General features: G+C 50.8%; 1 protein-coding gene across 1 annotated transcript in view; it reads right to left on the bottom strand.

Moving 5' to 3' along the window:
• The window catches only part of CCND3 (cyclin D3), a 96026-nt gene extending 74714 nt beyond the window's left edge, over positions 1 to 21312 (bottom strand). The window contains exon 1 of the mRNA XM_032862195.1: positions 21213 to 21312. Within this exon, the coding sequence (XP_032718086.1) occupies positions 21213 to 21218 (6 nt within the window). The 5' untranslated portion in view covers positions 21219 to 21312. The remainder of the gene's footprint in view (positions 1 to 21212) is intronic.
• Positions 21313 to 21658: the final 346 nt, after the last annotated feature.

The raw sequence follows: 21658 nt of genomic DNA, 5'->3' as shown, positions 1-21658 counted from the left end.
CATAGTATTTTTTCAAAAGTTATGTAAAAAAAGAGAAATGCAACACTGGGCATGCAAAATGGCCCTAACTTTGTAAACACAAAAATTATAACACATAAACAATATTCTCTGGACTGATTTTAAAAGGACACACCTATGAGTGTTTATGTACAGGAAAAAATGGTTCAGAAGGACACATATCAATTCCTACCACTGGTATCCCCCAGGGGATGGGATTTGAAGAGCAGGGTACAATTTGCACTTTCACCTCTTCTTCTTCCTGTCTATAATCTGTTTTTAAAATGATAAAGCTTGTTTTACTTTTATAATTATAATTTTTCATTAATTTAATACACGCAGGAATGAAATATAAAAATTAACTATGTGAAGAGCTGTTTAGGGCGCCTGGGTGGCTCAGTCCGTTAAGTGGCTGCCTTAGGCTCAGGTCATGATCCCAGAGTCCTGGGATCAAGCCCCTCATCAGGCTCTCTGCTCAGTGGGGAGTCTGCTTCTCCCTCTCCCTCTGCCAGCCTCTCTGCCTACTTGTGCTCTTTCTCCATCTCTCTGCCAAATAAATAAATATAATCTTTTTAAAAAGAGCTATTTACATAACTGCAGGACAATTATTTATATAACAAAGCTATAAGACCAGAAAGAAACACACAGGATGTAAACCAAGGTTGTCTTGAGGGGTAAGAACTACAAACACCTTCTCTAACTTTTCCAGTTTTTCCTCTATTGTCCAACTTTCCCATACCGAGCAAGCATTCATTTTATCATTTTGCAAAACTTTAAAAATAAAGGCTGAATGAACCAATGGACATATGAAAGAACGTGTGACTTTCCCAAGCCCTGCGGTGTCCACAACTGACCCAACATGCAGGAGATTCTTAGCTGTCACTCTGTACTCCCTCACTTTGCTCTGTGGATCAGGGCCTCAGTAGGACCCTGTCCGCAGCTGTGGATGGTTCAAGCTTCCGCAGTGCCCTCCCCAGATCTGGACACCTGCGCAGCACTGGGGCTGGAGCAAAAATGGCCTCTGGTCAAGATGGTCACAGACACTGCTACACCCTGGCCTCCGCCTTCCAATGTCCCCAGATACCCCCATTCACCTCCAAACACTGCTCAGCTCTCCCAGAATCCTCCCCCACCGCCAGCCTTCCTGACTCACCCTTGCTTCAGAACAACGCCCATGTCATCGAGTCGGTCCTCGAAGACTTCACACGTGCAGTCCTCTGTTCTGTCTCCCCTCACTCATTTGTCAGACCCGCATGTATTGAAAGGCTATCATACGCAGTAAGGGGCACTGCTGGAGAATAAGCCCAGGGGCCCAGAGGTGTAGGGTGCAGAACCGTCATCCTGCATACAGGCCAAGTTAAAGGAGGGTGGAAGGCGACCAAGAAGCAGAGCTTGACGTCTAGAAAGGACGAGAATCTGCACCCACACATAACATCCACTAGGATGAGCTACCCAGGAGGCGGACTACGTGGGCAGAAGCAGCGAAGTGGATTTATTTAAATTTTTCCTAAAGATTTATTTATTTATTTATTTGTCCGAGGGAGAGAGAGAGAAAGCGTGCGGGTGCATGAGCAGGGGTAGGGGCAGGCAGAGAGAGAGGGAGAAGCAGGCTCCTGATGCAGAAATCGAACCCAGGACCACAGCATAATGTGGTCCACAATATGGACCACAGCTGAAGGCAGATGCTTAACTGAATGAGCTATCCAGGCGCCCCAACAGCCAAGTGGAATTAAACGGAGCCCTGAAGAACAGCCACATTTGGACAGGGTAGACGGGAGGAGCATGTAAGGGGTGTCTGAGGAAGGGAGGATGACGAGAGCAAAGTGATGGAAGCAGGAGCACAACAGGATGGGTCAGGCTCTCTTAGTGTTAGGAATTGGGTTATAAAGGTTGATCGCGGGCCCAGGGGCTAGAAAGGTGGGTTGAGCCGAGACGCTAGAAGAACCAGAGCACCACATAAGCTGAATTTGATTTCACAGGCCTGGGAAGGCTCTGCTGGTCTTTGAGCAGTGGTGCCGTGGAAATGCACAGTGATCCAGGCAGGTGCTCTGGAAGATCCGGGGCAGGGATGCAGCCACAGGAGTCGGAAGGAGGCGCAGAAACTGCAAACCTTGTTTGCACATGCGCAGTGTGTCCTTCCGGGAAGAAACTGACGTGCTGAGAGCGGACCACGAGTGCCATCAGTATTCTACCCACTCCAATCCTCGAAACAGTCCTATGAGATGAGATTGCATGATCCCACAGATGAAATTGCTTATCTTGCTGATAAGCAGTCCTCCCAGCAATGTGAATACCTGGGCCAAAGCACCCTTTTTCCATCTCACTTTCTTTTATAGGAATCTTTCCTGTTCACCAGCATCTAGCACCGTGGGGGCTCAGTACGCGCTAGCATGAGTGGGTGAAGAAATGAAGGAACAAATGATGGGATCCCAGGGTGGGAGAGAAAGCTTCTCGGCACATATAAAAAGGGTGGAGGTGGGGAAGAGATGTAAGGGTAAGTGGAAAATAAAACAATCGTTTTGTTACCACTTCCTCTGGGGCCGAGTCTCGGTTTTCAACAGCACACAGCAGGCACACAGTCTGGCACGCGCAGAAACACGTAAAGAGCTATTTATTTACTTCCTTTGTGCGGGGTAAATAAAGATTAGGTCAAAACAGGCCCCCCCCCCCAAACTGCCAGGGGGTCTTCCCCAGGTGTTGATGCAGCACTTGGCTGAGAAAAGTCACAGGTGGCCACCCGCTCATGTCACCCTACCTCCCTTTATGCATGTGTGGGTCTTGCTCGCCAGTAAGGCCTCACGTGCAGTGGGGAAGTAGGGGTTGGGTTGGGGGGAGGAGGGCAGGGCAAGGCTTCCTCTCTCCTCCTCCAGTGCAGGCCCAGGCAGCCAAAGGCACCCACCCGCCCACAAGAGTGAACAGTGATACGGCATGGGTGCTGGCCCAAGTGTGGGTGTAGTAATGCGGGGGGCAGGGGGCCTGCTGGGCCAGGCAATCAACCTTTAAGGGTCTGAAGGTTGCAGAGAGTTAGTTGCTGACCACCAGGCAGCGGGTATCCACCAACCCATGCAGTGCTAGAGTTGATCCTCATTATTTGTGGATTTGGCATCTGCAAATTTGCCTACTCACTAAAATTTGTTTGCAGCTCCCAAATCAACACGTAGGCCACCTTCACGGCCATTTGCAAGCATGCACAGAGCCGTGAAAAAATCGGAGTCACCTGATGCTCCTGCTTGTTGTTGAGGTCACCCAAGGCATGCTCTGCCTTCTTGTCTCAGCTCCCATGCTGTAAGAAGTCTAGTTAGTGCCACCTTTTCCACATTTTTTGCCCTTTTGTTGGTTTTGCTGTTTAAAATGGCCCCCGACTGTAGGGTTGATGTACTGTCTAAAAATTCCAGGCCCAAGAAGGCTGTGATGGGTCAGAGAAAACACGTGTGTTGGATAAATTTTGTTTGGGCACGAGTTATGGTGCCCCTGGCCACAAGTTCAATGTTAATGAATCAACAATACATCTTAAGTAAGTTGTCTTTAAACAGAAACACACATAAAACAAAGTATTCTCTCTGTCCGCTGATGAAAACACTGTGACCAAGGGCTTGAAGGAACCTCACCCAGTATTCTCCTAGGAGCAATGGCCCAGCATTCACTAAATCAGTGTTCACGGCAACTTTATAGAACCCGCTACCAGGAATAATGAGAGTCCACTATATTTCAATACTATAATAATTGGGCAGCCATATTTTTGGGTACCTATAAGATGCCTGTTGACATCTCCTCTACCTACCACCCACCATCGACCAAATACCTACTACGTACAAAAGAGGGGTGTCAAGAAAGGCAAGCAGACAGACTGCATCCTGGGAGGATCTCAGCCCTCCCTCTGATGAAGAGGGGTCCCTCTCCTCTGCCACGCCACCAGCATTGTTCCATCGCAAGAGAAAAAGAAGTGATACCGGGAGGCCCCTCAGAAGTCTGGACTAGGCCAGGTCTCCAGGAAGAAAGTGAGAGAGGGCAACCCACGCAGGCAGACAGAGGGCCTGGGACAGGCCCTCAGAGGAAACAGGGAGCCAGGGCAGCTCTCTGAGGAGCTGAGGGCATGGTGCCTCTTTTCCTGGGAGAGTTGGGGGAACCACAAGGTCAAGAGGGGCCCAGAGCCTTAGCGACCAAAAGCCCCACAGAGGAAGTGTCCCCACACAGGATTTCCACTTCTCACACTACCCCCTTTTCCTGGAGCAAAGCAACGCAGTTGGAGAGCTGGGGTCACAGGGCCGCAGTTGGAAGGGATCCCACCCAAACTGGAGCACTGGAGGAACAGCCGGGGTTGGAGGAAAGGGGTGGGAGATGATCTCTCCCCTCCGCTAAGATGAGAAGTCACAAACCTCACCGACTGAGAAAACACGGATTCCACGCTGGTATGCGACAGAGAAGTGAAACTGCAACTCCAGTGCTGCTCACCCCCTCCCCATGGGCACCCCCATCCCCTCCCCCGGCCCACAGCGCGCCCTGCTGCCCCAAGATGGCAGACACCTGGCTCCAAGGCGAGGGCCTGCCCTGTGCTCTCCTGGGCTCCCGTTGGGCTGCTGGAGCTCTGAGCCACAAAGCTGGCTCTCTTAGAACTGTGACAGCCTAGCAGGGACCAGGGAAACTGAGGGCTTATCAGCTCCATGAGGTAAGCAATTGTGTCTGCCCTGTTCTCTTCTCTTTTGCCCACAATGAGCACAGCACCAGGTGTATCCATGGTAGGCGCTCAATGAACAGACACTGAGGGGGCGGATGGGTGGACGAGTGAGTGCTGGACCCAGAAGACTTCCTGCTGGCAACGAGCCACCAGGAGTTTCATAGGATTTTTGACAAAGCTTGATTCTGCTCACTTTCCATCTGTCTCAGAGACTGAGACTGGCCCTGAGAGCTCTGGAACTCTCTCTATCTCTCAGCCTCTCGATGTCTCCATTTCCTGGTGCTCGAGATAATTATTACTTCACTGAAGTGTAAGGATATGACCCTTCTCCATGCCTCTTGAGAACAGAAGGGCCCCCGAAAGGGGTGAATGTGGTGCTCTCAAAGAAGTTTCCCCTGATCCTATAGGGCTAATGGGACCAGGGCTCCCTGAGGGTTTCCAAGAGGCTTCTGGTCAGGGCAAGGGAGACTCGAACCCTCTACACTGGACTAGAGATGAGGCAGTCCAGGAGACAGCGCATTCGTCAAGGGCTGATGGCCCCTCTGCCTTACACCTCACCCAGAGAGAAGTCCCTCTGAGAACATTTCTCTCAGAAGTTCCCCATAGATCGCCAGCCTCACCATGTGACATCAGCTCTCTTGGTCCCTGCCCTTCTCCATCCGCTGACAAACATCAGTAGTCGCCACCCCTCCCCCCAGAATCCAGTTCACATTCCTGTACCTTCCATACTAGGAACTGCCCCCCAGGTATATATGATTCCCAAGCTCTCTTGTGGCTCAGTGTGGCCGGTGACCAACTTTTGGCCACAGGGATAGGCTATCTGTCCAGTTTAGGTCATGTCCAGAAAAGGAAGGGCAGTGGCTCCCCTTTTCCTTTTCTTCCGACTGGCAAGTCTTGGACCCTGGACCCAGGAGACATGGCGCGGAGCTGTCTTCAACGTCCCAAGGCATGAAGAAGCGACATCATGGGAGGAGCTTGGGTCCTCAACACCGTCAAAGGTTCAGATTCCCCACCCAGACGTGTATATGAGAAATTACCATTTTGTTTCAGTCCCTGATTTGGGGGAGGGTCTCTGTTTACAGCAGTCTAGCCACACACCCCCCACCCCACCGCCAATGCCTATCCCAGAACATCTTCGGTGCCAGGATGCTGATGGGTACCAGGAGTGTGAGAGGCCTTCTTCCTCATGCGTTCGGCTCCAATCACCTAACTCTATGACACCTGCCTTCCCAAGGGCCTGAAAGGGCCTTCCGGGGAAATAAGATCCCCCTGACCCCCCACCCAATTCTCACAAAATGGAGGCAGGAGGTGAACGTCTCCCTCCCTCAGAATACACACCATCTTCTTCCCTCAAACTGACCATTTCTCAAACTATTATCGACTTCGTGAGAACAGGCTCTTCCTTGCTCAGAGAACGGCCACACCTTGTCAGGCCAGCCCCATCCTATGGAGTAGATGGTGAGGGGGAGCAGGAAATGCCCCGGCTTCAATCTGGGCCCACGTCTCCTCTTTCCCGTTTATCAGCCTTGTAACTCTGGACAACCTCTTAGCCGCTCTTGCCTCAGTGGGATAATAACCATTGTTTACGGGTCTGTGGAGGGAATTCAAGATTATATACCTGGTGGCGTGCCCAGCACATAGTAGGTGCTCAGTAAGCTGTGGCTGTTACCATGGGGGGAAGTGTGGGACTACTGAGGGCACAGCTGGCCCCTGCGAGGGGTGGCGGGAAAGGGAAGGGGGAGAGCACGGGAGGGGAGAGGCAGCGTGGAAGGTAAGAGCAGGGCAAAGCAGGGAGAGGGTGGAGGGCACAGCTGTGCTGTCTATCAGCGGCCTCCAGCTCACACTGTCCCTGCGCCCATCTCACCCATCTCCACCCAGCACTTCTGCCTGGGCTGGCCACCCTCCCCGCCGCTACCATTGTCCCCACACTGTCAGCTGCTGTTTCTTGCCTCATCTTCCTTCCTGCCTCTGATAGGGCAGAAAAAGGGGACGGGAAGCAGCTGCCTTGCCCAGCAACCTCCCTACCCTATAGGCTGGACCGGCGGGAGGGGGGTGGTTGAGAGCCTAGGCTTTGCTGACAGACCGGCTGAGTTCCTCCCCCCACCACCCGGGCTCTGGTCCTTAAGAGTTGGTGACCTCAGCAAGTTATGTGGCTTGTCTAATCCCTCAATTTCCTTGTCTGCACAATAGGGATAATCAGGCCACTCAGAGTAAGGCATGAGACCACGCATGGCGAGCGCCTGGCACAGCGCCTGGCAGGCGGCAAAGGGCTGAAACACGTTAGCTACACGGGGCCGCCTTCATGGGCATGTGACCTATGTAGTCATACAGAGCCCCATGCTCAGAAGGGCCCCCCCCCACTTGGTTTAATGCTCTATTGTCACCATCTTGAAAGTCTAAATACTTACTTAAAAAAAAGTAAGCACTACATGGGGCTCAAATGCCTAACATGGGGCTCAAACTCACGATCCCAAATTCAAGTCGCTTGCTCTACCAATTGTGCCAGTCAGGCGTCCCAAAAGTCATAATCATTTTCGAACAAGGGGCTCTGCTAATTCTGTCAGTCCTGGCTATTATAGCCTGTATTTACGGAGTCTGCTGGCTGCCAGGGGTGGGGGTGGGCTGTGGAAGGGAGGAGAGGCCTAGCAGTCTGCTTGCTGGAGATGTGGGTCGTTAGAGGGCCCTGGGGACTCGGGGACATTTAAGTACAGTGACGTCGGACCCTGCCAGGTCGCCAGCAGTGGGACCGAGAGTGAGGTGCCCATATACATCCTCACTGGGCCTTGGGGCAGATGCGAGCACCCTGTCCTCAGACAGCCAGACCAACGGAGAGCCTCCGGAGCCCCCCGTTCCTCTTTCAGACATCCCCCCATCAAGGGTGAAGATTCCCAACACACCTCAAGGCACACACTCACCCCTGCCCCTGGCTTTGATACTCTCTGCCCTGGTCAGAGGCCATATACAAACTAGGAGCGTGGGAGTTATGCCCAGAATCTCTCCAGGTTTGGATGTGATGGGAGCCAGTGCTGCCCTGATGCCCTGCGGCGTCCAGGTCCCGCTGAGTCCTGCTGTGCGGGCCGGGACTGGTAAGGGAGTGACAGAAAGGAACGTGTTAATTACTACTCTGGGTGGCCCAAGGCGTCCGTCCAGCCCCAGGAAACAGAAAATATCTGCTCCTTCTATCTCCTCCATTTTAAATCCCAGGTTAGCTGGGCATTTGGGTGACTCCGTCGGTTAAGCATCTGCCTTCAGCTCAGGTCATGATCCCAGCGTCCTGGGATCGAGCCCCACATCGGGCTCTCTGCTCAGCAGGGAGTCTGCTTTTCTCGCTCTCTCTCTCCTTCTGCCCCTCCCCACCACTCATTCTCTCTCAAATAAAGTCTTTAAAAATAAAAATAAAAACAAATAAGATCCTAGGTTAGCATGTTTGGAAAGTTGTCTGGGGAGTCTGAGGCATGGACTTGAACTCTCAAGAGACGTGGAGGCTCGCAAGGATTCCCCTAAGCATTATGGCAAGGAATGACCTCCTAGAGCGGCCATAAACCACCTAGGGAGGCACCTTTTATACCTACTGCCTGCCTCTTCTGCTGGACTGTGAGATCCCAGAGGGCAGGGCCCACCCACAGGGAGGGCAGACCAGACATCCACAGACCTGGCTGTTAGGACCCCTGCACACCACCCTCCCCACACACCCCACACCGCCCCCCATCCCAGTCCTGCCTCAGCTTCCCCAGCCTTCCCCTCTTCTGTTCCTGGGCCCACATGTGAGTCTGAGGGTGGCCGAGCCTGGCAGGTGGAGCTGGGATGAGGCCCCGTCAGCATCCGCCTCCGGCCACCTGTCCCGAATACTCACTCCCTTCCAGACAGCTGGACACCGGCCCCAGCGCCTCTGGTTAAGGGAGGAGGGCGGTGTGGGAAGATTCTGAGGGAGCCAAGCCAAGGCTGAGCGGGGAGGCCCTCCTAGCTGATGGGATGCTGAGTGTGCACACATGGGGGTGGGATGGGGGACAGTGCTGGGGAGAAGCGGAATTGGGGGTGGGATCAGAGAATGGAATGTGGAGTTCATTCTCCTGGGGGCACAGCTGTTTATTTTGATCTTCCCGGTCAGCTGTTGCATATTCCTTATCTTGGGGCTAAATCCAGACTCCACCTCCCTCACTGTTGCTGAGCAGGGAAAGGCAGATATTGTGGGCTACAGTCCTGCTCCCGCGCTCACCACCCTTGGTTCCCACTGCTCCAAGCTGCTAAAATGGACGAGGAGAAATCAGGCACACCCCCCCACCACCAAAGAAATGCCAGCCCCACCCGTCAGATCCGCTCTGTGCCCATCCATGGGTAACTGAGGCATGACAGTGTGTCATCCAAGGTTAAGACCCACCCCCAACGGCCATGACAGCCGAAGTTGGCCATCCCAGAGGTGCCTGGGTATTTCGGTGTTGTTGGTCCACAGGACGGGAAGGATCAGCAGCCAGTGTTGGCTTAGTCATGAACATGAGGCAGCGATCCCTCCCCAGGCCACATCAGGATCTCCTGGGGGCACGCATACCAGATGCCTCATGCCATCTCTTTACCTGGCCTCTACTGTCTCTGAGGAGAGACCATGAAAATCAGACAGACGTGCTATATACTTATGGAAACATGACTCAAGACAGTAACATTGTTCATGTCATTACAGAGCTGAATATTTAGGGGAAAAAAAATAAGAAAAAAATCACGCATAGTTCTACTGCCCCCCAAAAACACCACTGCTAACACTCTGGTATATTTTCTTCCAGTCTCTTCTGTGTGCATGTGTGTCTGTGTATGTGTGTGTAGAATATATAACTGCCATATGTTGTGTGTACAGTTCTGCATCCTGCTTTCCTTCACTTGATGTATAATTAATTTTTGTGATATCACATATCTTTGCAATTGACTTTTTAAAAATGATTTATTTATTTATTCTTGAGAGACAGAGTGTGCATGGAGGGGAGGGGCAGAGGGAGAAGGGGAAACTTAAGCAAATCTGTGCTGAGCAGAGGCCACTGTGGGGCTCAAACTCATGACCCTGAGATCACGACCCAAGCAAAAACCAAGAGTCAGGCATTTAACCGACTGCACCACCCAGGTGTCCCTGCAGTTGACATTTTTAATGGCTATCTAATATTTTCTTTACCAGAAATACCGTATTTTGCTTACTCATGCTCTATTGTGAGGCAAACTGCTTTCTGAAGGGAGAGTTTACCACGTGACAAGGCCACCAGCAGGGCAAGAACACGTCCAGTCAGGTCCACTATTGTGCAAGGACACCACTCACTATTAGATATAGTTTTTTTTTTTTTTTTTTTAAGATTTTATTTATTTGAGAGACAGAGAGAGAGAGAGCTCGAGCAGGGGTGTGAGGCAGAGGGAGATGGAGAAGCAGGATCTCCCCTGAGCGGGGAGCTCAACGCGGGGCTCAATCCCAGGATCCCGGGATCATGACCCGAGCCAAAGGTAGATGCTTAATGACTGAGACACCCAGACATCTTTTTAGGTGCATAAGCCAGGATACCTTTTGTAGACTCTTCTCTTGTGGCTGTCAAGCATCCAGTCTTCTTTCCTACAGCACTGCCACTTCCTTTTGGGGGACTCTCCTCTTCCCTAGTACAAATCGGGGAGCCAGCCTTCCTGCATGCACCACAGACACGGGCACGGCCGGCCCCTCCATTCCCACCATGCCTGGCCAGGCAGAGGTGTGACCTCCCAGCTCCTGGAATCTTCCTGCATGGCCCTCTGCCCGGCCCTCAGGCACTTTATCAGTTTCTGTCCATTTCCAAAGCTAGTCTTCCAGCTTTTTTGGCAAGTCTGAGTTCCCAGCCTTCTTCCAGTAAATTCCTTTTGCCTCATATTGGACAATCTATTTGCGAGCAGAACTTTGAGAATACTAAGGGATAACTCGCCCACTTAAGAGTTTTTCCAATTGCAAGTCAGGATACTTTACTGGGTCCTAAAGTCATGAAGCTCATCATGACCAGCATTTAAAAAATAAATCAAACAACAGAATAAAAGAAAATATCAGAAGTACATTATCCTCAGTAAGGGTAACATTGCTTTGTGAAACGTTTGATATATGTGTGTGCGCATACGCACACACATGTAAATAATACGGGTTAAAATGAAAACCTTTCTAGTTTTGGGAAAAACACTGCCCTAATTGAACCTGACTTACTGAAGAAAAAATAATGGAGCAATCTCTCCTAGATGTTTTTATAGTTCTCCCCACATCTTTAGAACCCAGGAACGTGTACTTCCTTGCCAACAGCCTGGTATATTTCAAGGTCCACCCACTCTCTCTCTCTCTCTCTTTATAGCCTGACATCTCCCCTTACCCTTCTTTACTCAGTAATACTTAACAATAATGGACATATTTTCCTCCTGGTCTTTAAGTTTCTCTTAACGGCCCCACGATTCTGCCAGCCACACAAGGCTGAAACATTCTGGGGAGGTCCTGCCTATTCTCATTCATTCATTTACTGGGCCGCCCATGGAAGTCTAGAGAAGGCACCCAAGCAGCACACGACAACATGCTCCATCTTAGAAGTATGTGTGGTGCCCAGCAGGGGAAGGGCAGAGCAACTTCACAGGGCGGATGATTATTCATACCTTCCTACCAAATAATCACTAAGTTCTGTTGCTTTTACCTTCAACATATTTAGCCAAATCACCCCCTTATTTCCATTTCCAGTGGCCTCACCCTAGTTTCAATCCTTGTTAGATTTTGCGTAGACTCTCACTTGCCAACTCTGTTCTACTGCTGCCCTAGAAATCCTCTTAAAACAGTCTGATCATGGCACCTCCACGCTCAGAAGCCTTCTATGGCTCCCCATTGTCTACGAAATAGAGTCTAAACTCCCCTACCCAATGCTGTTGATTTGGCTTCTTCACTACTGCCTTGTGTTCTGCGAGGCCACAGGTTCTAAACCAGTCCACAAGTTCTCCCTTTCCAAACACCTATCTGTCTGAGGCCAGATTTTCTTCATGGACATCAACCAAAACAACACACTATAGCAGATGAGAGCAGAAGCTGACGCGATAACTGGGCTGTCTTCTACTAACTCAGGCATTACATAGATTTTCAAAGAAAAATGTAAAACAAAGCCACACTGCTCACTAATTTTGAATAATTTAATAATATAGTTATTGCTTTATTAAAAAATACGATGCTATGTTAACACGCAATGAATTTTTTACTGTGACTTTAAAGGAATTTGTATTTTTAAAATCTTGCATTTAAAATGAGAAGTTGGGGCGCCTGGGTGGCTCAGTGGGTTAAAGCCTCTGCCTTCGGCTCAGGTCATGATCCCAGGGTCCTGGGATCGAGCCCCGCATCGGGCTCTCTGCTCAGCGGAGAGCCTGCTTCCACCTCTCTCTCTCTGCCTGCCTCTCTGCCTACTTGTGATCTCTGTCTGTCAAATAAATAAATAAAATATTTAAAAATAATAATAATAAATAAATAAAATAAAATGAGAAGTTAAGGGGCGCCTGGGTGGCTCAGTGGGTTAAGCCTCTGCCTTCCGCTAAGGTTATGATCTCAGGGTCCCGGGATCGAGCCCCACATTGGGCTCTCTGCTCAGCAGGGGGCCTGCTTCCCCCTCCCTTCTGCCTGCCTCTCTGCCTACTTGTGATCTCTCTCTAATAAATAAATAAAATCTTTTAATAATAAATAAATAAATAAATAAATAAATAAATAAAATGAGAAGTTAAATGTCAATAGCCACAATTTTCAAAAACAAAAACTCTTTGGGATCCTCAGTAATTTTAAAGGGTGCAATGCCCCAGCCCTCTCTCCTCTTTACCTTCACTCATGTCTTCACCTATCTGCCCTAGTGTCTTGCTGGAGTTTAGGGGTTTTCAAAAATATTTTATTTATTTTAGAGCCAGAGAAACAGAGAGAGTGCAGGGAGGAGGGGGAGAGGGAGAGAGAGAATCTCAAGCAGGTTCCCCACTGAGCCCCACTGAGCCCACATGACCCTAATATCATGACCTGAGCTGAAATCAAAGGTCAGACACTCAACCAACTGAGCCACCCAGGTCCCCCTGGAGTTTTCAAACCATGAAAAAAATAAGAAAGGGCATAGTAAAAATAATTATTGTTATAAAAATAATGGTGTTACAGAAATAGCCATTAATTATTTTAGAAGGAAACAATATTGATACACAGAATAAGTAAACGTGGTAATTGTTATAGAAATAGGAATCGAAAAATGATTATTTCTACAGTGTGGTTTTCAGCAAAAAACTCAGATATTCAGAAAAGTAAAAAATTACAAAAGCCGCCACCACTGAAAACTATTCCTGGGGCACCAGGCTGGCTCAGTGGGAAAAGCATCCAAATAATAAACTTGGGGTTGTGAGTTCGAGTCCAACATTGGGTATAGAGATCACCAAAACGAAATAAATTTAAAAATAAAATAAAATTTCTCCTGAATATGGGGCGCCTGGGTGGCTCAGTGGGTTAAGCCTCTGCCTTCGGCTCAGGTCATGATCCCAGGGTTCTGGGATCGAGCCCTGCATCGGGCTCTCTGCTCAGTGGGGAGCCTGCTTACTCCTCTCTCTCTGCCTGCTGCTCTGCCTACTTGTGATCTCTCTCTGTCAAATAAATAAATAAAATCTTTAAAAAAAAAAAACAAACTTCTCCTGAATAATTTCTCCTTAAGTCCACTCCTCTTTTATTTTCTCAAATGACATCTCTGAGAAGAAATTCCTGGTTAATCCATCCAAAAGCAACTTCTCCTTCCTCCAGATTGCCCCGGCACTGCCACTCAAACCTTTCCTGTGGCCCAGGGAGCCCATGAGAACCCAGGAGTGAATGCATATTGAATTTCTCAATGTGCCCCTCTAACGAACACAAATTCAATTACATCCACTGCAGGAGACACTAGCATCAACCACTTAGATATTATTTATACAATGTGGTCCCTTAACTCAAACCCAGCATCATGTTCAACCAAGGACTCGGCCATCTGTTCCAATGGCAACTGGCCGTGTTGGTAGAGTCTCAGAGATGGGGGAGAAGGCCCAAACTACATCTCCTATGTCCTATGAGCAGTTTCAGGAGGCTTTAATGGTCATTTTGAGATGGATTTTGTTTTTACACTGACCTTGAACCCAGCACTGCCTTAACTGTGACTCTGCTGTAAATGAGCAATGGACAAGACCTCTGAGCCTCACAGATGTTGCTGGAGGAACACACCAGATGGGTGAGCCCGGGATCCTAGACCTGTGCAGGCCTGCCCTCTGGACAGGGTAGGGTATGGGGTACACATCCTTGGCCAGAGCTGCTGCCCCTTTTTGGGTGGGGTACCTTGAAGGTGAAGTTTGCAGGTCCAGTGCGAGGACTCAGCTTAACCCCCAACTCCAGAGGGGTGTCCTCAGCCACTGCCCTGAAGCCACACCGCTACCAAAGCCTGAGTCTGGGGGAGAGAAAGGAAAGAAAAGGAACGTTTGGGGGGACAGCTAGAGGAAAAAGTTGTGCGCATCATCACCGCAGATGGGGCGGCTGTGGTTGGGCTGATTCATCCAGGGCTCCCCAGATAGGTCAGGGCCCCAGCCCCACCTAGCAAAGCTCATATCACCACCGCCCACTCCTCTGTTTCCTGGGTCTTGTGTGACACCTGACCTGACTGTTGGGGCAGGGCTGGGCCATCCTCGCTCCTTCCCTTCCATCTTGCTTGGCTTAGTGGGCAGCTCTGCAGCTCTGGCCAGGAGTGCTGAGGGAAGGAAGAGGCTCTGGGCTTGTCTGGGGAACTTGGACCCACACTATCATAGCTCCACAGAGACGTGCACACACAAATTCACCATCACACATGGAGGCAGCTCTGGGGCCTACCGGTCTATGTTTCCTGAGGCTGTGTTCAGGGCAGTGTCTCCACAGAACCTGAGGACATCTCACACCCACCGTGGTGGGTGAACACACGCATGTGGGAACACACACACACACAAACACACAACTACACAACATGCAGGAAAAGTCCCACTCAGGTCAGAGTTCTTTCAGCCCCCAGGCTCTCAGGACTGACTAGCCGTATGACCTTGGGAAAGTTACTTAACCTCTGTGCCTCAGTTTCTTCACCTATAAAATAAGGGAACCTCGTGGGATTCTTGGGAAGAACAAACGAGAAATGAGTTAATAGACATGCACATTTACTAAAAACTGATCTCAAGTAGTACATACTGTCCGCAGGCCCCACCACAGCACCTGGCTTATGGAAGCATCATGCAAAAAATAGGCTATCACTATCTCCAGAGTGTTTGCTGCCATGTGCCTGGGAAGACATGAGGGTTCAGAGAAACCCACACAACAAATTCCCACAAGGAATGCCAAAAATGACTCCCAGAAACCATATCAGATGAAAGCCAAGGGAAAGGCAGGACTTTCTGAGGATGACCCAGGAAGCACCAAGCTCATGTCCAGCATTTGTAAAGAGAGATTTTTGGGGGCGGTTAGAACCCAAGAGGCTGGTCCTAAGCTGAAAAAGACTGTTTCCCTGGAGACACAGAGACCCAAGAGAAAAATTCAGCCTGGTCCTAGAGGTGGAGTCAAGTCAATTCCAAGAGGATATAGAGGCTGCCTGTAGGACCAGCAGGTACCAGCAGACTGGAAAGAAAAAGGGAGAAGGCCCAGGAAAAACCAGAATGTTCTACTCCCTGGCCTATACTCAGCTACCCGCTACATCTGAGAATCTGTAACCCCAAGATCCTCTCTCGCCGTGATGAAAATAGATTGCACATGTGAACAGCCTCCAAGTTTGTGGTTCTGCAATAGATACTGTTTAAAGAAAAGGGACTGAGCTGGAAGGAAGGGGAAACAGGGGAAATGCACCCTTGACTCACAGGGGCCTGGTGTTGGGAGGAAGCAAACCTCCCTCCCCTCCATAATCCAAAGTCAGCCTGTGACAGCCGCTTGCCAGAAAGGAGTAAACCCTCCCTTGGGTCTTATCCAGACAGAACTGCTCGGCCCCCAGGGGTGAGCTTAGGAAAGAGTCTATGAAGGATAGATGCCTTCCTGGGGACAGACAGCCTGGGGGCCCCTCTGTACCCTCATCCTCTCTCCCCATGGCTGCTTGGCTCCTCCTGCCATAGCCTCCAACACCTCCAGCTATAGCCTAAGTTGGAGCCTGAGGTCTGCAACTGAGGCCCTGCTCCTACTTCCTTTCCCAGAACTCAGGGCCCCTGGGGAGGGGCAGGAGGAGCAGCCTGGAGGGAAGAGAATAGAGGACAGGAGGGAGGGCGAGCTGGAGCAGACAAAGCTGGGGCCAGAACTGGGAGCTTCTGGGACAGTCCCAATTTCAAGTATTCTCGTCCAACTGTCTGACCACAGGCCAGAACTTGTGGGCTGGTATTCATTTTAGGAAAAAAGGATGAAATGGGAGTCCTAGGTAGAATGGTGAGGAAAGAAACCCGGGCTGCCTCTTGGTTTGGGGATAGCCCCCATGCCCACCTAAAGCAGCTCTGGCTGGAAGATGACTAAAACCACGTAAGGATGGGAGACACATCACTTATAAGGACTCACGACCTGTCTGGCACTGGGCAGGGTTTCAGGTGCATTAATCTCCCGTGCCCAGTGCTGGGGGTGGCCTCTGAAGCCTCAGCCCCTTACTCTGTGTAACAACTTGTGCTTCAGTTTCCTTGTCTATAAAGACATAACACTAGTGCCGGCCTCGCAAAAATGCCGTGAGGACAAAAAGGAGAATACTTGTTATACAGTAAGCATTCAAGGAATATTGGCCGTTAGGGATCCCCGCAATGACCCAGTGAGGTGGGGACTACAGCCACACCCACCTGACAGTTGAGGAAACTCAGTTTCACACTAGCAGGAAGGGACGAAGCTAAGACTCAAACCAGAGTGGTTTGTGTACAAGGCACTGGCTCTCGTGACCTCTCCACAAGAGAAAGCACAAATTAGGGGTTACACACACAGACTTTACGCCAAATGGCCAAGTCAGACTTCCAGCTCAGCCACTGAGCCACTTCCAGCTGTGCGAATGGAAGCCAGCTGCTTAACCCTTGGTGCTTTGGTTTGCTCATCTGTAAAATGGGCCTCCTGCCCTACTGTGAGAAGGGAAGACGCGCCTAAGGAAAGGTTTGGAACACGACTAAGTGGTGGGCTTGGCCTCCACAGTGCCCTCTGGTGACGGGGCTTGGAATTGCACTCTCGGTTCCCGCTCATGTGGGGGCCCTCGCTGCTTTGTGCGCTTCCAAGGGCGTCAGGGGGCACCAAGCAACCCGTCTCCTCTCCACCATTCCTAGACAATTCCTGGGCCTCACCTTAGCAGTGGCCATCTCGGGGGCGACTTTCAACCAGAGTGGGAGAACTGGCCGCTGAGAGCAAGTGAGGGGCAGCTTTTGAGGCCCCTTAAAGGAGACAACATGGTGTCATGCCTTTGAAGGCTATGAAGGGGCATGCCCACAAGGGCTGCTGGCCTGGCCCTCTGCTCCCAACACACAGGTCCTTCTATCTCAAGGGCAAAGGAAGATGAGGAGTGTGGGGTGGGGAGAGAAGGTGTAGGAGGGAGGGGCCCCAGGGGAAGGAGCGGCCCTACAGTCTCAGACCTAAGAGAGCATTTTATGGGGTTGCATTGGGTCAAAAGTGGCTCCCTGGGTCCTCGTGTAGATAACTGGGGAAGGGGTGGGGCAGAGGCCCCATGAAACCAGCCAGCCGCTGAAGGACCAGATGGTGCTCTTGGCCCAGTCTAGCAGTCCATGGACAACACACTGAGCAACAGCCCCACCTGGTGGACAGATGGGGATCGCCATGGGCTGGGGAGCAGAGGGAGCGAAGGGATGACCCAGAAGGGGAAGCAGGTGAATAATCAAATGGGAAGTTTAGAGCTGGAAGGGGCTTCGAGGTTTTTTCACTAGCAGAAGCCCCTCCTGAGGTGCCCTAGAGCCCTGCAGACGAGGAACTCACTTCTTCAGACAGGGATGAGGCAACTACCTGTTAGAAAGTTCTTATGCTTTTTGGAAATACGCCCCCCCCCCAAGTTTTCCCCGCACTGCTCCCTACCTAGGGACTTCCAAAGACAACCTCTCAAATATTTGAACACAGCTACAATATCCTTCCTAAGTCTCCCCATTTGCTTCAACCATCCAGAGTTTGACTTAAGTCATTCACCCACTGCATCTTTTTTTCACTTGGTGATCCTTTTTAAATACATTACCTTCCAAAGAATCCCTTCCCATTCTCTATGTAAGCCACCCTTCCTCTAGAGAAGTCATCTGAATTTCAACCTCCTACTCTTCGAGGTCTGGCATGATACAATATTGTTCAGGTCTGATATATATCGATACTCTGATTTGGCTGTTAATTTAAATGTCAAGAGCACAGGCTCTGAAGTCAAATACACCAAGTGTTCAAATCTGGGCTCTGCCACTTACTAATAACTGTGTGACCTCGGGGAGGTTTCTTAGCATCTCTGGATTTCAGCTTCCTCGTCTGCAAATCGGGGACAGGGATATTTACTACCTGGCATTGTGATGAGAATCAAGTGAGATAAGGCCAGTAAAACACTTGGGACAGCTCCTGGCTGCCTCATTTAGCTCCTAAGTGACCATTATAAGTGCATTCTTCTGAGTTTAGGGCTGGAGGGGGTGCTTTGGGGAAGAGAGAGAAGAAAAGGAGAGAAGAAGACCTTCTGGAGTTATGCTGCCTTTCCCAAGCAGTGTGAATGCTGGGTGAAATCCAATAAAAGGGTACCTTGCTTTGGTCTCATTTCCAGAGGTGTCTCTGCCAGCCCCTCCCCAACACCCCCCTACACTGGCCAGCCCCCCTCCAACGCCCCCAACATCCGCTGCCTCCACCACCAACAACCCAGCCACTGTAATGGGGCCACTGTAATGGTGCAGGTCTTGACAGCTCTTTGAAACTCAGAGGGTTTAAAATTTAAATGTCTTTGAGGGTAAGAGAAACACACCAAAATAAACATACCTCCTGCTGAACAGAGAAAGGGAAACTTGGCAGGCGCCCCAGAACTTTCCCCACCCTCAGCCCTCCCTAAACTTCCTCTTGTGGTTTCTCAAGAGTACAACCTGTTCTCCCCAGCCAAGAAAGCGCCTGGGGCAGGGGGCTGGGGCATGCCAAGGGTTCCACCGCTCCCCTCCCCACCCTATGACAAGGGAGAAAAGTATGCGTGGCAGAAGTGGCCTGGAGGTCTATATAGTTCTGAATTTCACAACCTGCTTACCTGTTATCTTGGGCTTTACCCCCAACTGCCGCCCTCAAAACCCATCCTCACCCCCAACACAGGCCTCTCTCTCAAAGATAGATGCACAAGGCGGTTTGACTGCAGGTAGAGGGGGACCACTTCAGGCCTGCCCAGATCTGTGCAGAGGACTCTCGAGAAACACCTAGAGTTCCAGAAAGGTAATGGAAAAGCAGCTTGGAATCCCTGGAGCCTTGGCCCTGTGGCCTGGCTCATATCCAGGGCAAGGTCCCAGCCTGCTAGGAGGGAGGGGGTCAGATACACGATGGCAGCTCTGAGATGCAGCAGCTGTGGGCTAGAGAAGCAAACATCTTCTACTGTTTGACCATCTTCTTCACTCAACTACCAGGCTGGGACTGTTCCTCTTGAAATCTAGAATACGAAAGTCTCTGATACTCTTAAAGATTCCTACCAAATGAGGGGTCCGGGTGTCCCACATCCTCAGATTCTGGCACATCACACCCATGTTGCCTCCTTTCCTGCATCAAACTTCAGTTTGTTCCTCTTGAGGCTTATTCAAGAAAACACACACACACACACACACACACACACGGCCTTAAGGAAAGGATACCAGCTCAGTGCTGTCCCTACAAGCCTACTACAGATCTACTGGGGCTCCATGTAAACCATTACCAGCACCCACACTCAGCTGAAAAGTTTCTCTCCTGCCTACCACCCAAGGTACAGGTCCTTTCGGAAACTCCTAAGTCCTTGGCTTAAGTGGACATTCTATGTGGTCAGTCAGGGAGACAAACTAGCCTAGGGTTAAGAACAGGGTCTCCCAGGTCAAGTGACCTGGCTTTCAATCTCAGCTGTGCCATTTATTTCTGGTGTACTCTTTAGAAAAACGACTCACCTCCTCTGTGCCTAGGCTTTCCCATATACACAGTGAGATAATTCTAGTGCTGACCTCATAGGACTTAGGGAAATTAAATGAGGACATTACACTCCAAACATTTGGAAGGGTTCCCTACAGTACTAATAAGCATTAGCTGGTGTTCTGAACCCTTGAGGGAAGGAAACAAAAAAGAGGCACTATGGACCAAAGCAGTCATGGTCTCAAGGACTAGGATCCTGCTGGAATTCTCAGAGATGCTTTTGACTGGAACTTCCAGGCAGAGTAGAAGCTCTGATTTGTTTACCGTTACGTCCCCAACATCTAACCTGTGCAGAGAGAATGTTCATAGCTAGCAAGTGGTGAATGAATTAATCAAATGTTGTATCAGTCATCTCTCCAAGGAGAACTGAGGTGGGGGCATAGTGGAAACAGTCCTAAGGTCCAAGAATGAGGAATGGGTACCCCAACACTATGTGGATGGTCACATAACTCTCGAGCAGACTCCCAGCTGCACGCAGCTAGGAATTCCTGGATTCTTAGCGACCAGCCCAGAAACTTGCCTATCCCTGAATTTATCCTGTTCATTCCCACCTCTTCTTCATGCCTAGACAGCAGGTGAAAGAGAGCAGGAATGCCTTCTGGGTCCTCATTATACCCCAAGGTCCAACACCAGTCAGGGTTCAGTATAACTCTGCTGAATGAACAGGTGGCCCCCAAAGACTTCCTACCACTTCTCAGCCTGGTGACTCTCCTCTCACCCAGAATCCAACTCCAAAGCCCCCTTCTCTCTGGAGTCTTGCTAGCCAGCCCAACTTGGCACTTTATCTCTGTTGTTCCATGATGCACACTAATCATAGATGAATAACATCATTGCACCCTCAGCATCCCATGAATTCCAGACCCATAGTAAGTGCTCAATGTTTGCAGATGAAACCATTATGCTCCCTTAGTAACAGCAACCAAGTTCTTCAGTTACTCTTCTTGGCAATACATTAAAAAACCCAGAAGAGGCTTGTATACCCATCAGACACCAGAGGGACAAACACTGAGGGGTCCTTCCTTCCAGTCCTGTCTTCTGACCTCCTTCCTCCCTCTGCTCTCGCTGGCAGGAGATTTGGAAGGCTCCCTGCCCACATTGGCTCTGCCTTCCTACTAGCCTCCCATCCCTATCTCTGAGGTATGACGAACGAAAACCCAGTGAGGCCACTGGGCTTCTAGGTCAGCTTGGAGAACGGCTGTGGGGACAGGGCCCAGGCCTTCGGGGGGGCATCTCTGCTCTTCGACTAGGTGCAGAACAGCTCACCGAGAGAACAACGGAGCCGAGCTTTGGGGGACAACGGGGAGGTGATGACGACGCGGGGATCCCCTTAACCGACCCAACTCTACCCGCCCCAGGCGTCCAGCCCGAACTTGAGGCCCCAGCGCAGGGTGGAGAGGCTGACACCGCATCTATCTAGGCTTCTTCAGCCATCAAGCCTACCTCCATAGTAGGTGAGCCCCCCGGAGCACGGATCGTGGCCTCATTCTCCCGCCGCCTCTGACTTCTGTCTTTGGGGAGGTAGGGGGTCGCCACCTCCAGCCGTGGGGAGGGGCGTGCACTGCTGCGCCAGAAGACCCAGCAGAAGGAGTCTCCACCCCCGCAGGCGCCGCGTGTTTACAAAGTCCGCGCGGCGCCGCGGATCCCGAGTTTAAAGCTGGGCAGGAAGTGGGGAAGAGGGGGCGGGGGAGACAAAGGGGCTGGGTGCTCGGCTCCACTGAAGTTTGGGCCCGACTCCTCCCCCGGCCGCCCCCGACCCTAGCGCCCTCGGTGAGGGGGCGGGGAACGCCCCCAGGCTCAGGTGCGCCCGCGGGGCCGGTGCGGCGCGGGTTGCCAGGCCTCTGCGCGTTCGCTAGTCATTCACGCGTCGCGCAGGAAATAAACAACTT

Source organism: Lontra canadensis, unplaced genomic scaffold, assembly GCF_010015895.1.
Source record: "Lontra canadensis isolate GAN:19392208 unplaced genomic scaffold, GSC_riverotter_1.0 scaffold23, whole genome shotgun sequence".
In the NCBI taxonomy this organism is placed as follows: domain Eukaryota; kingdom Metazoa; phylum Chordata; class Mammalia; order Carnivora; family Mustelidae; genus Lontra; species Lontra canadensis.
The sequence above is the reverse complement of the archived record's forward strand: the minus strand, read 5'-3'. Positions and strand labels throughout refer to the sequence as shown.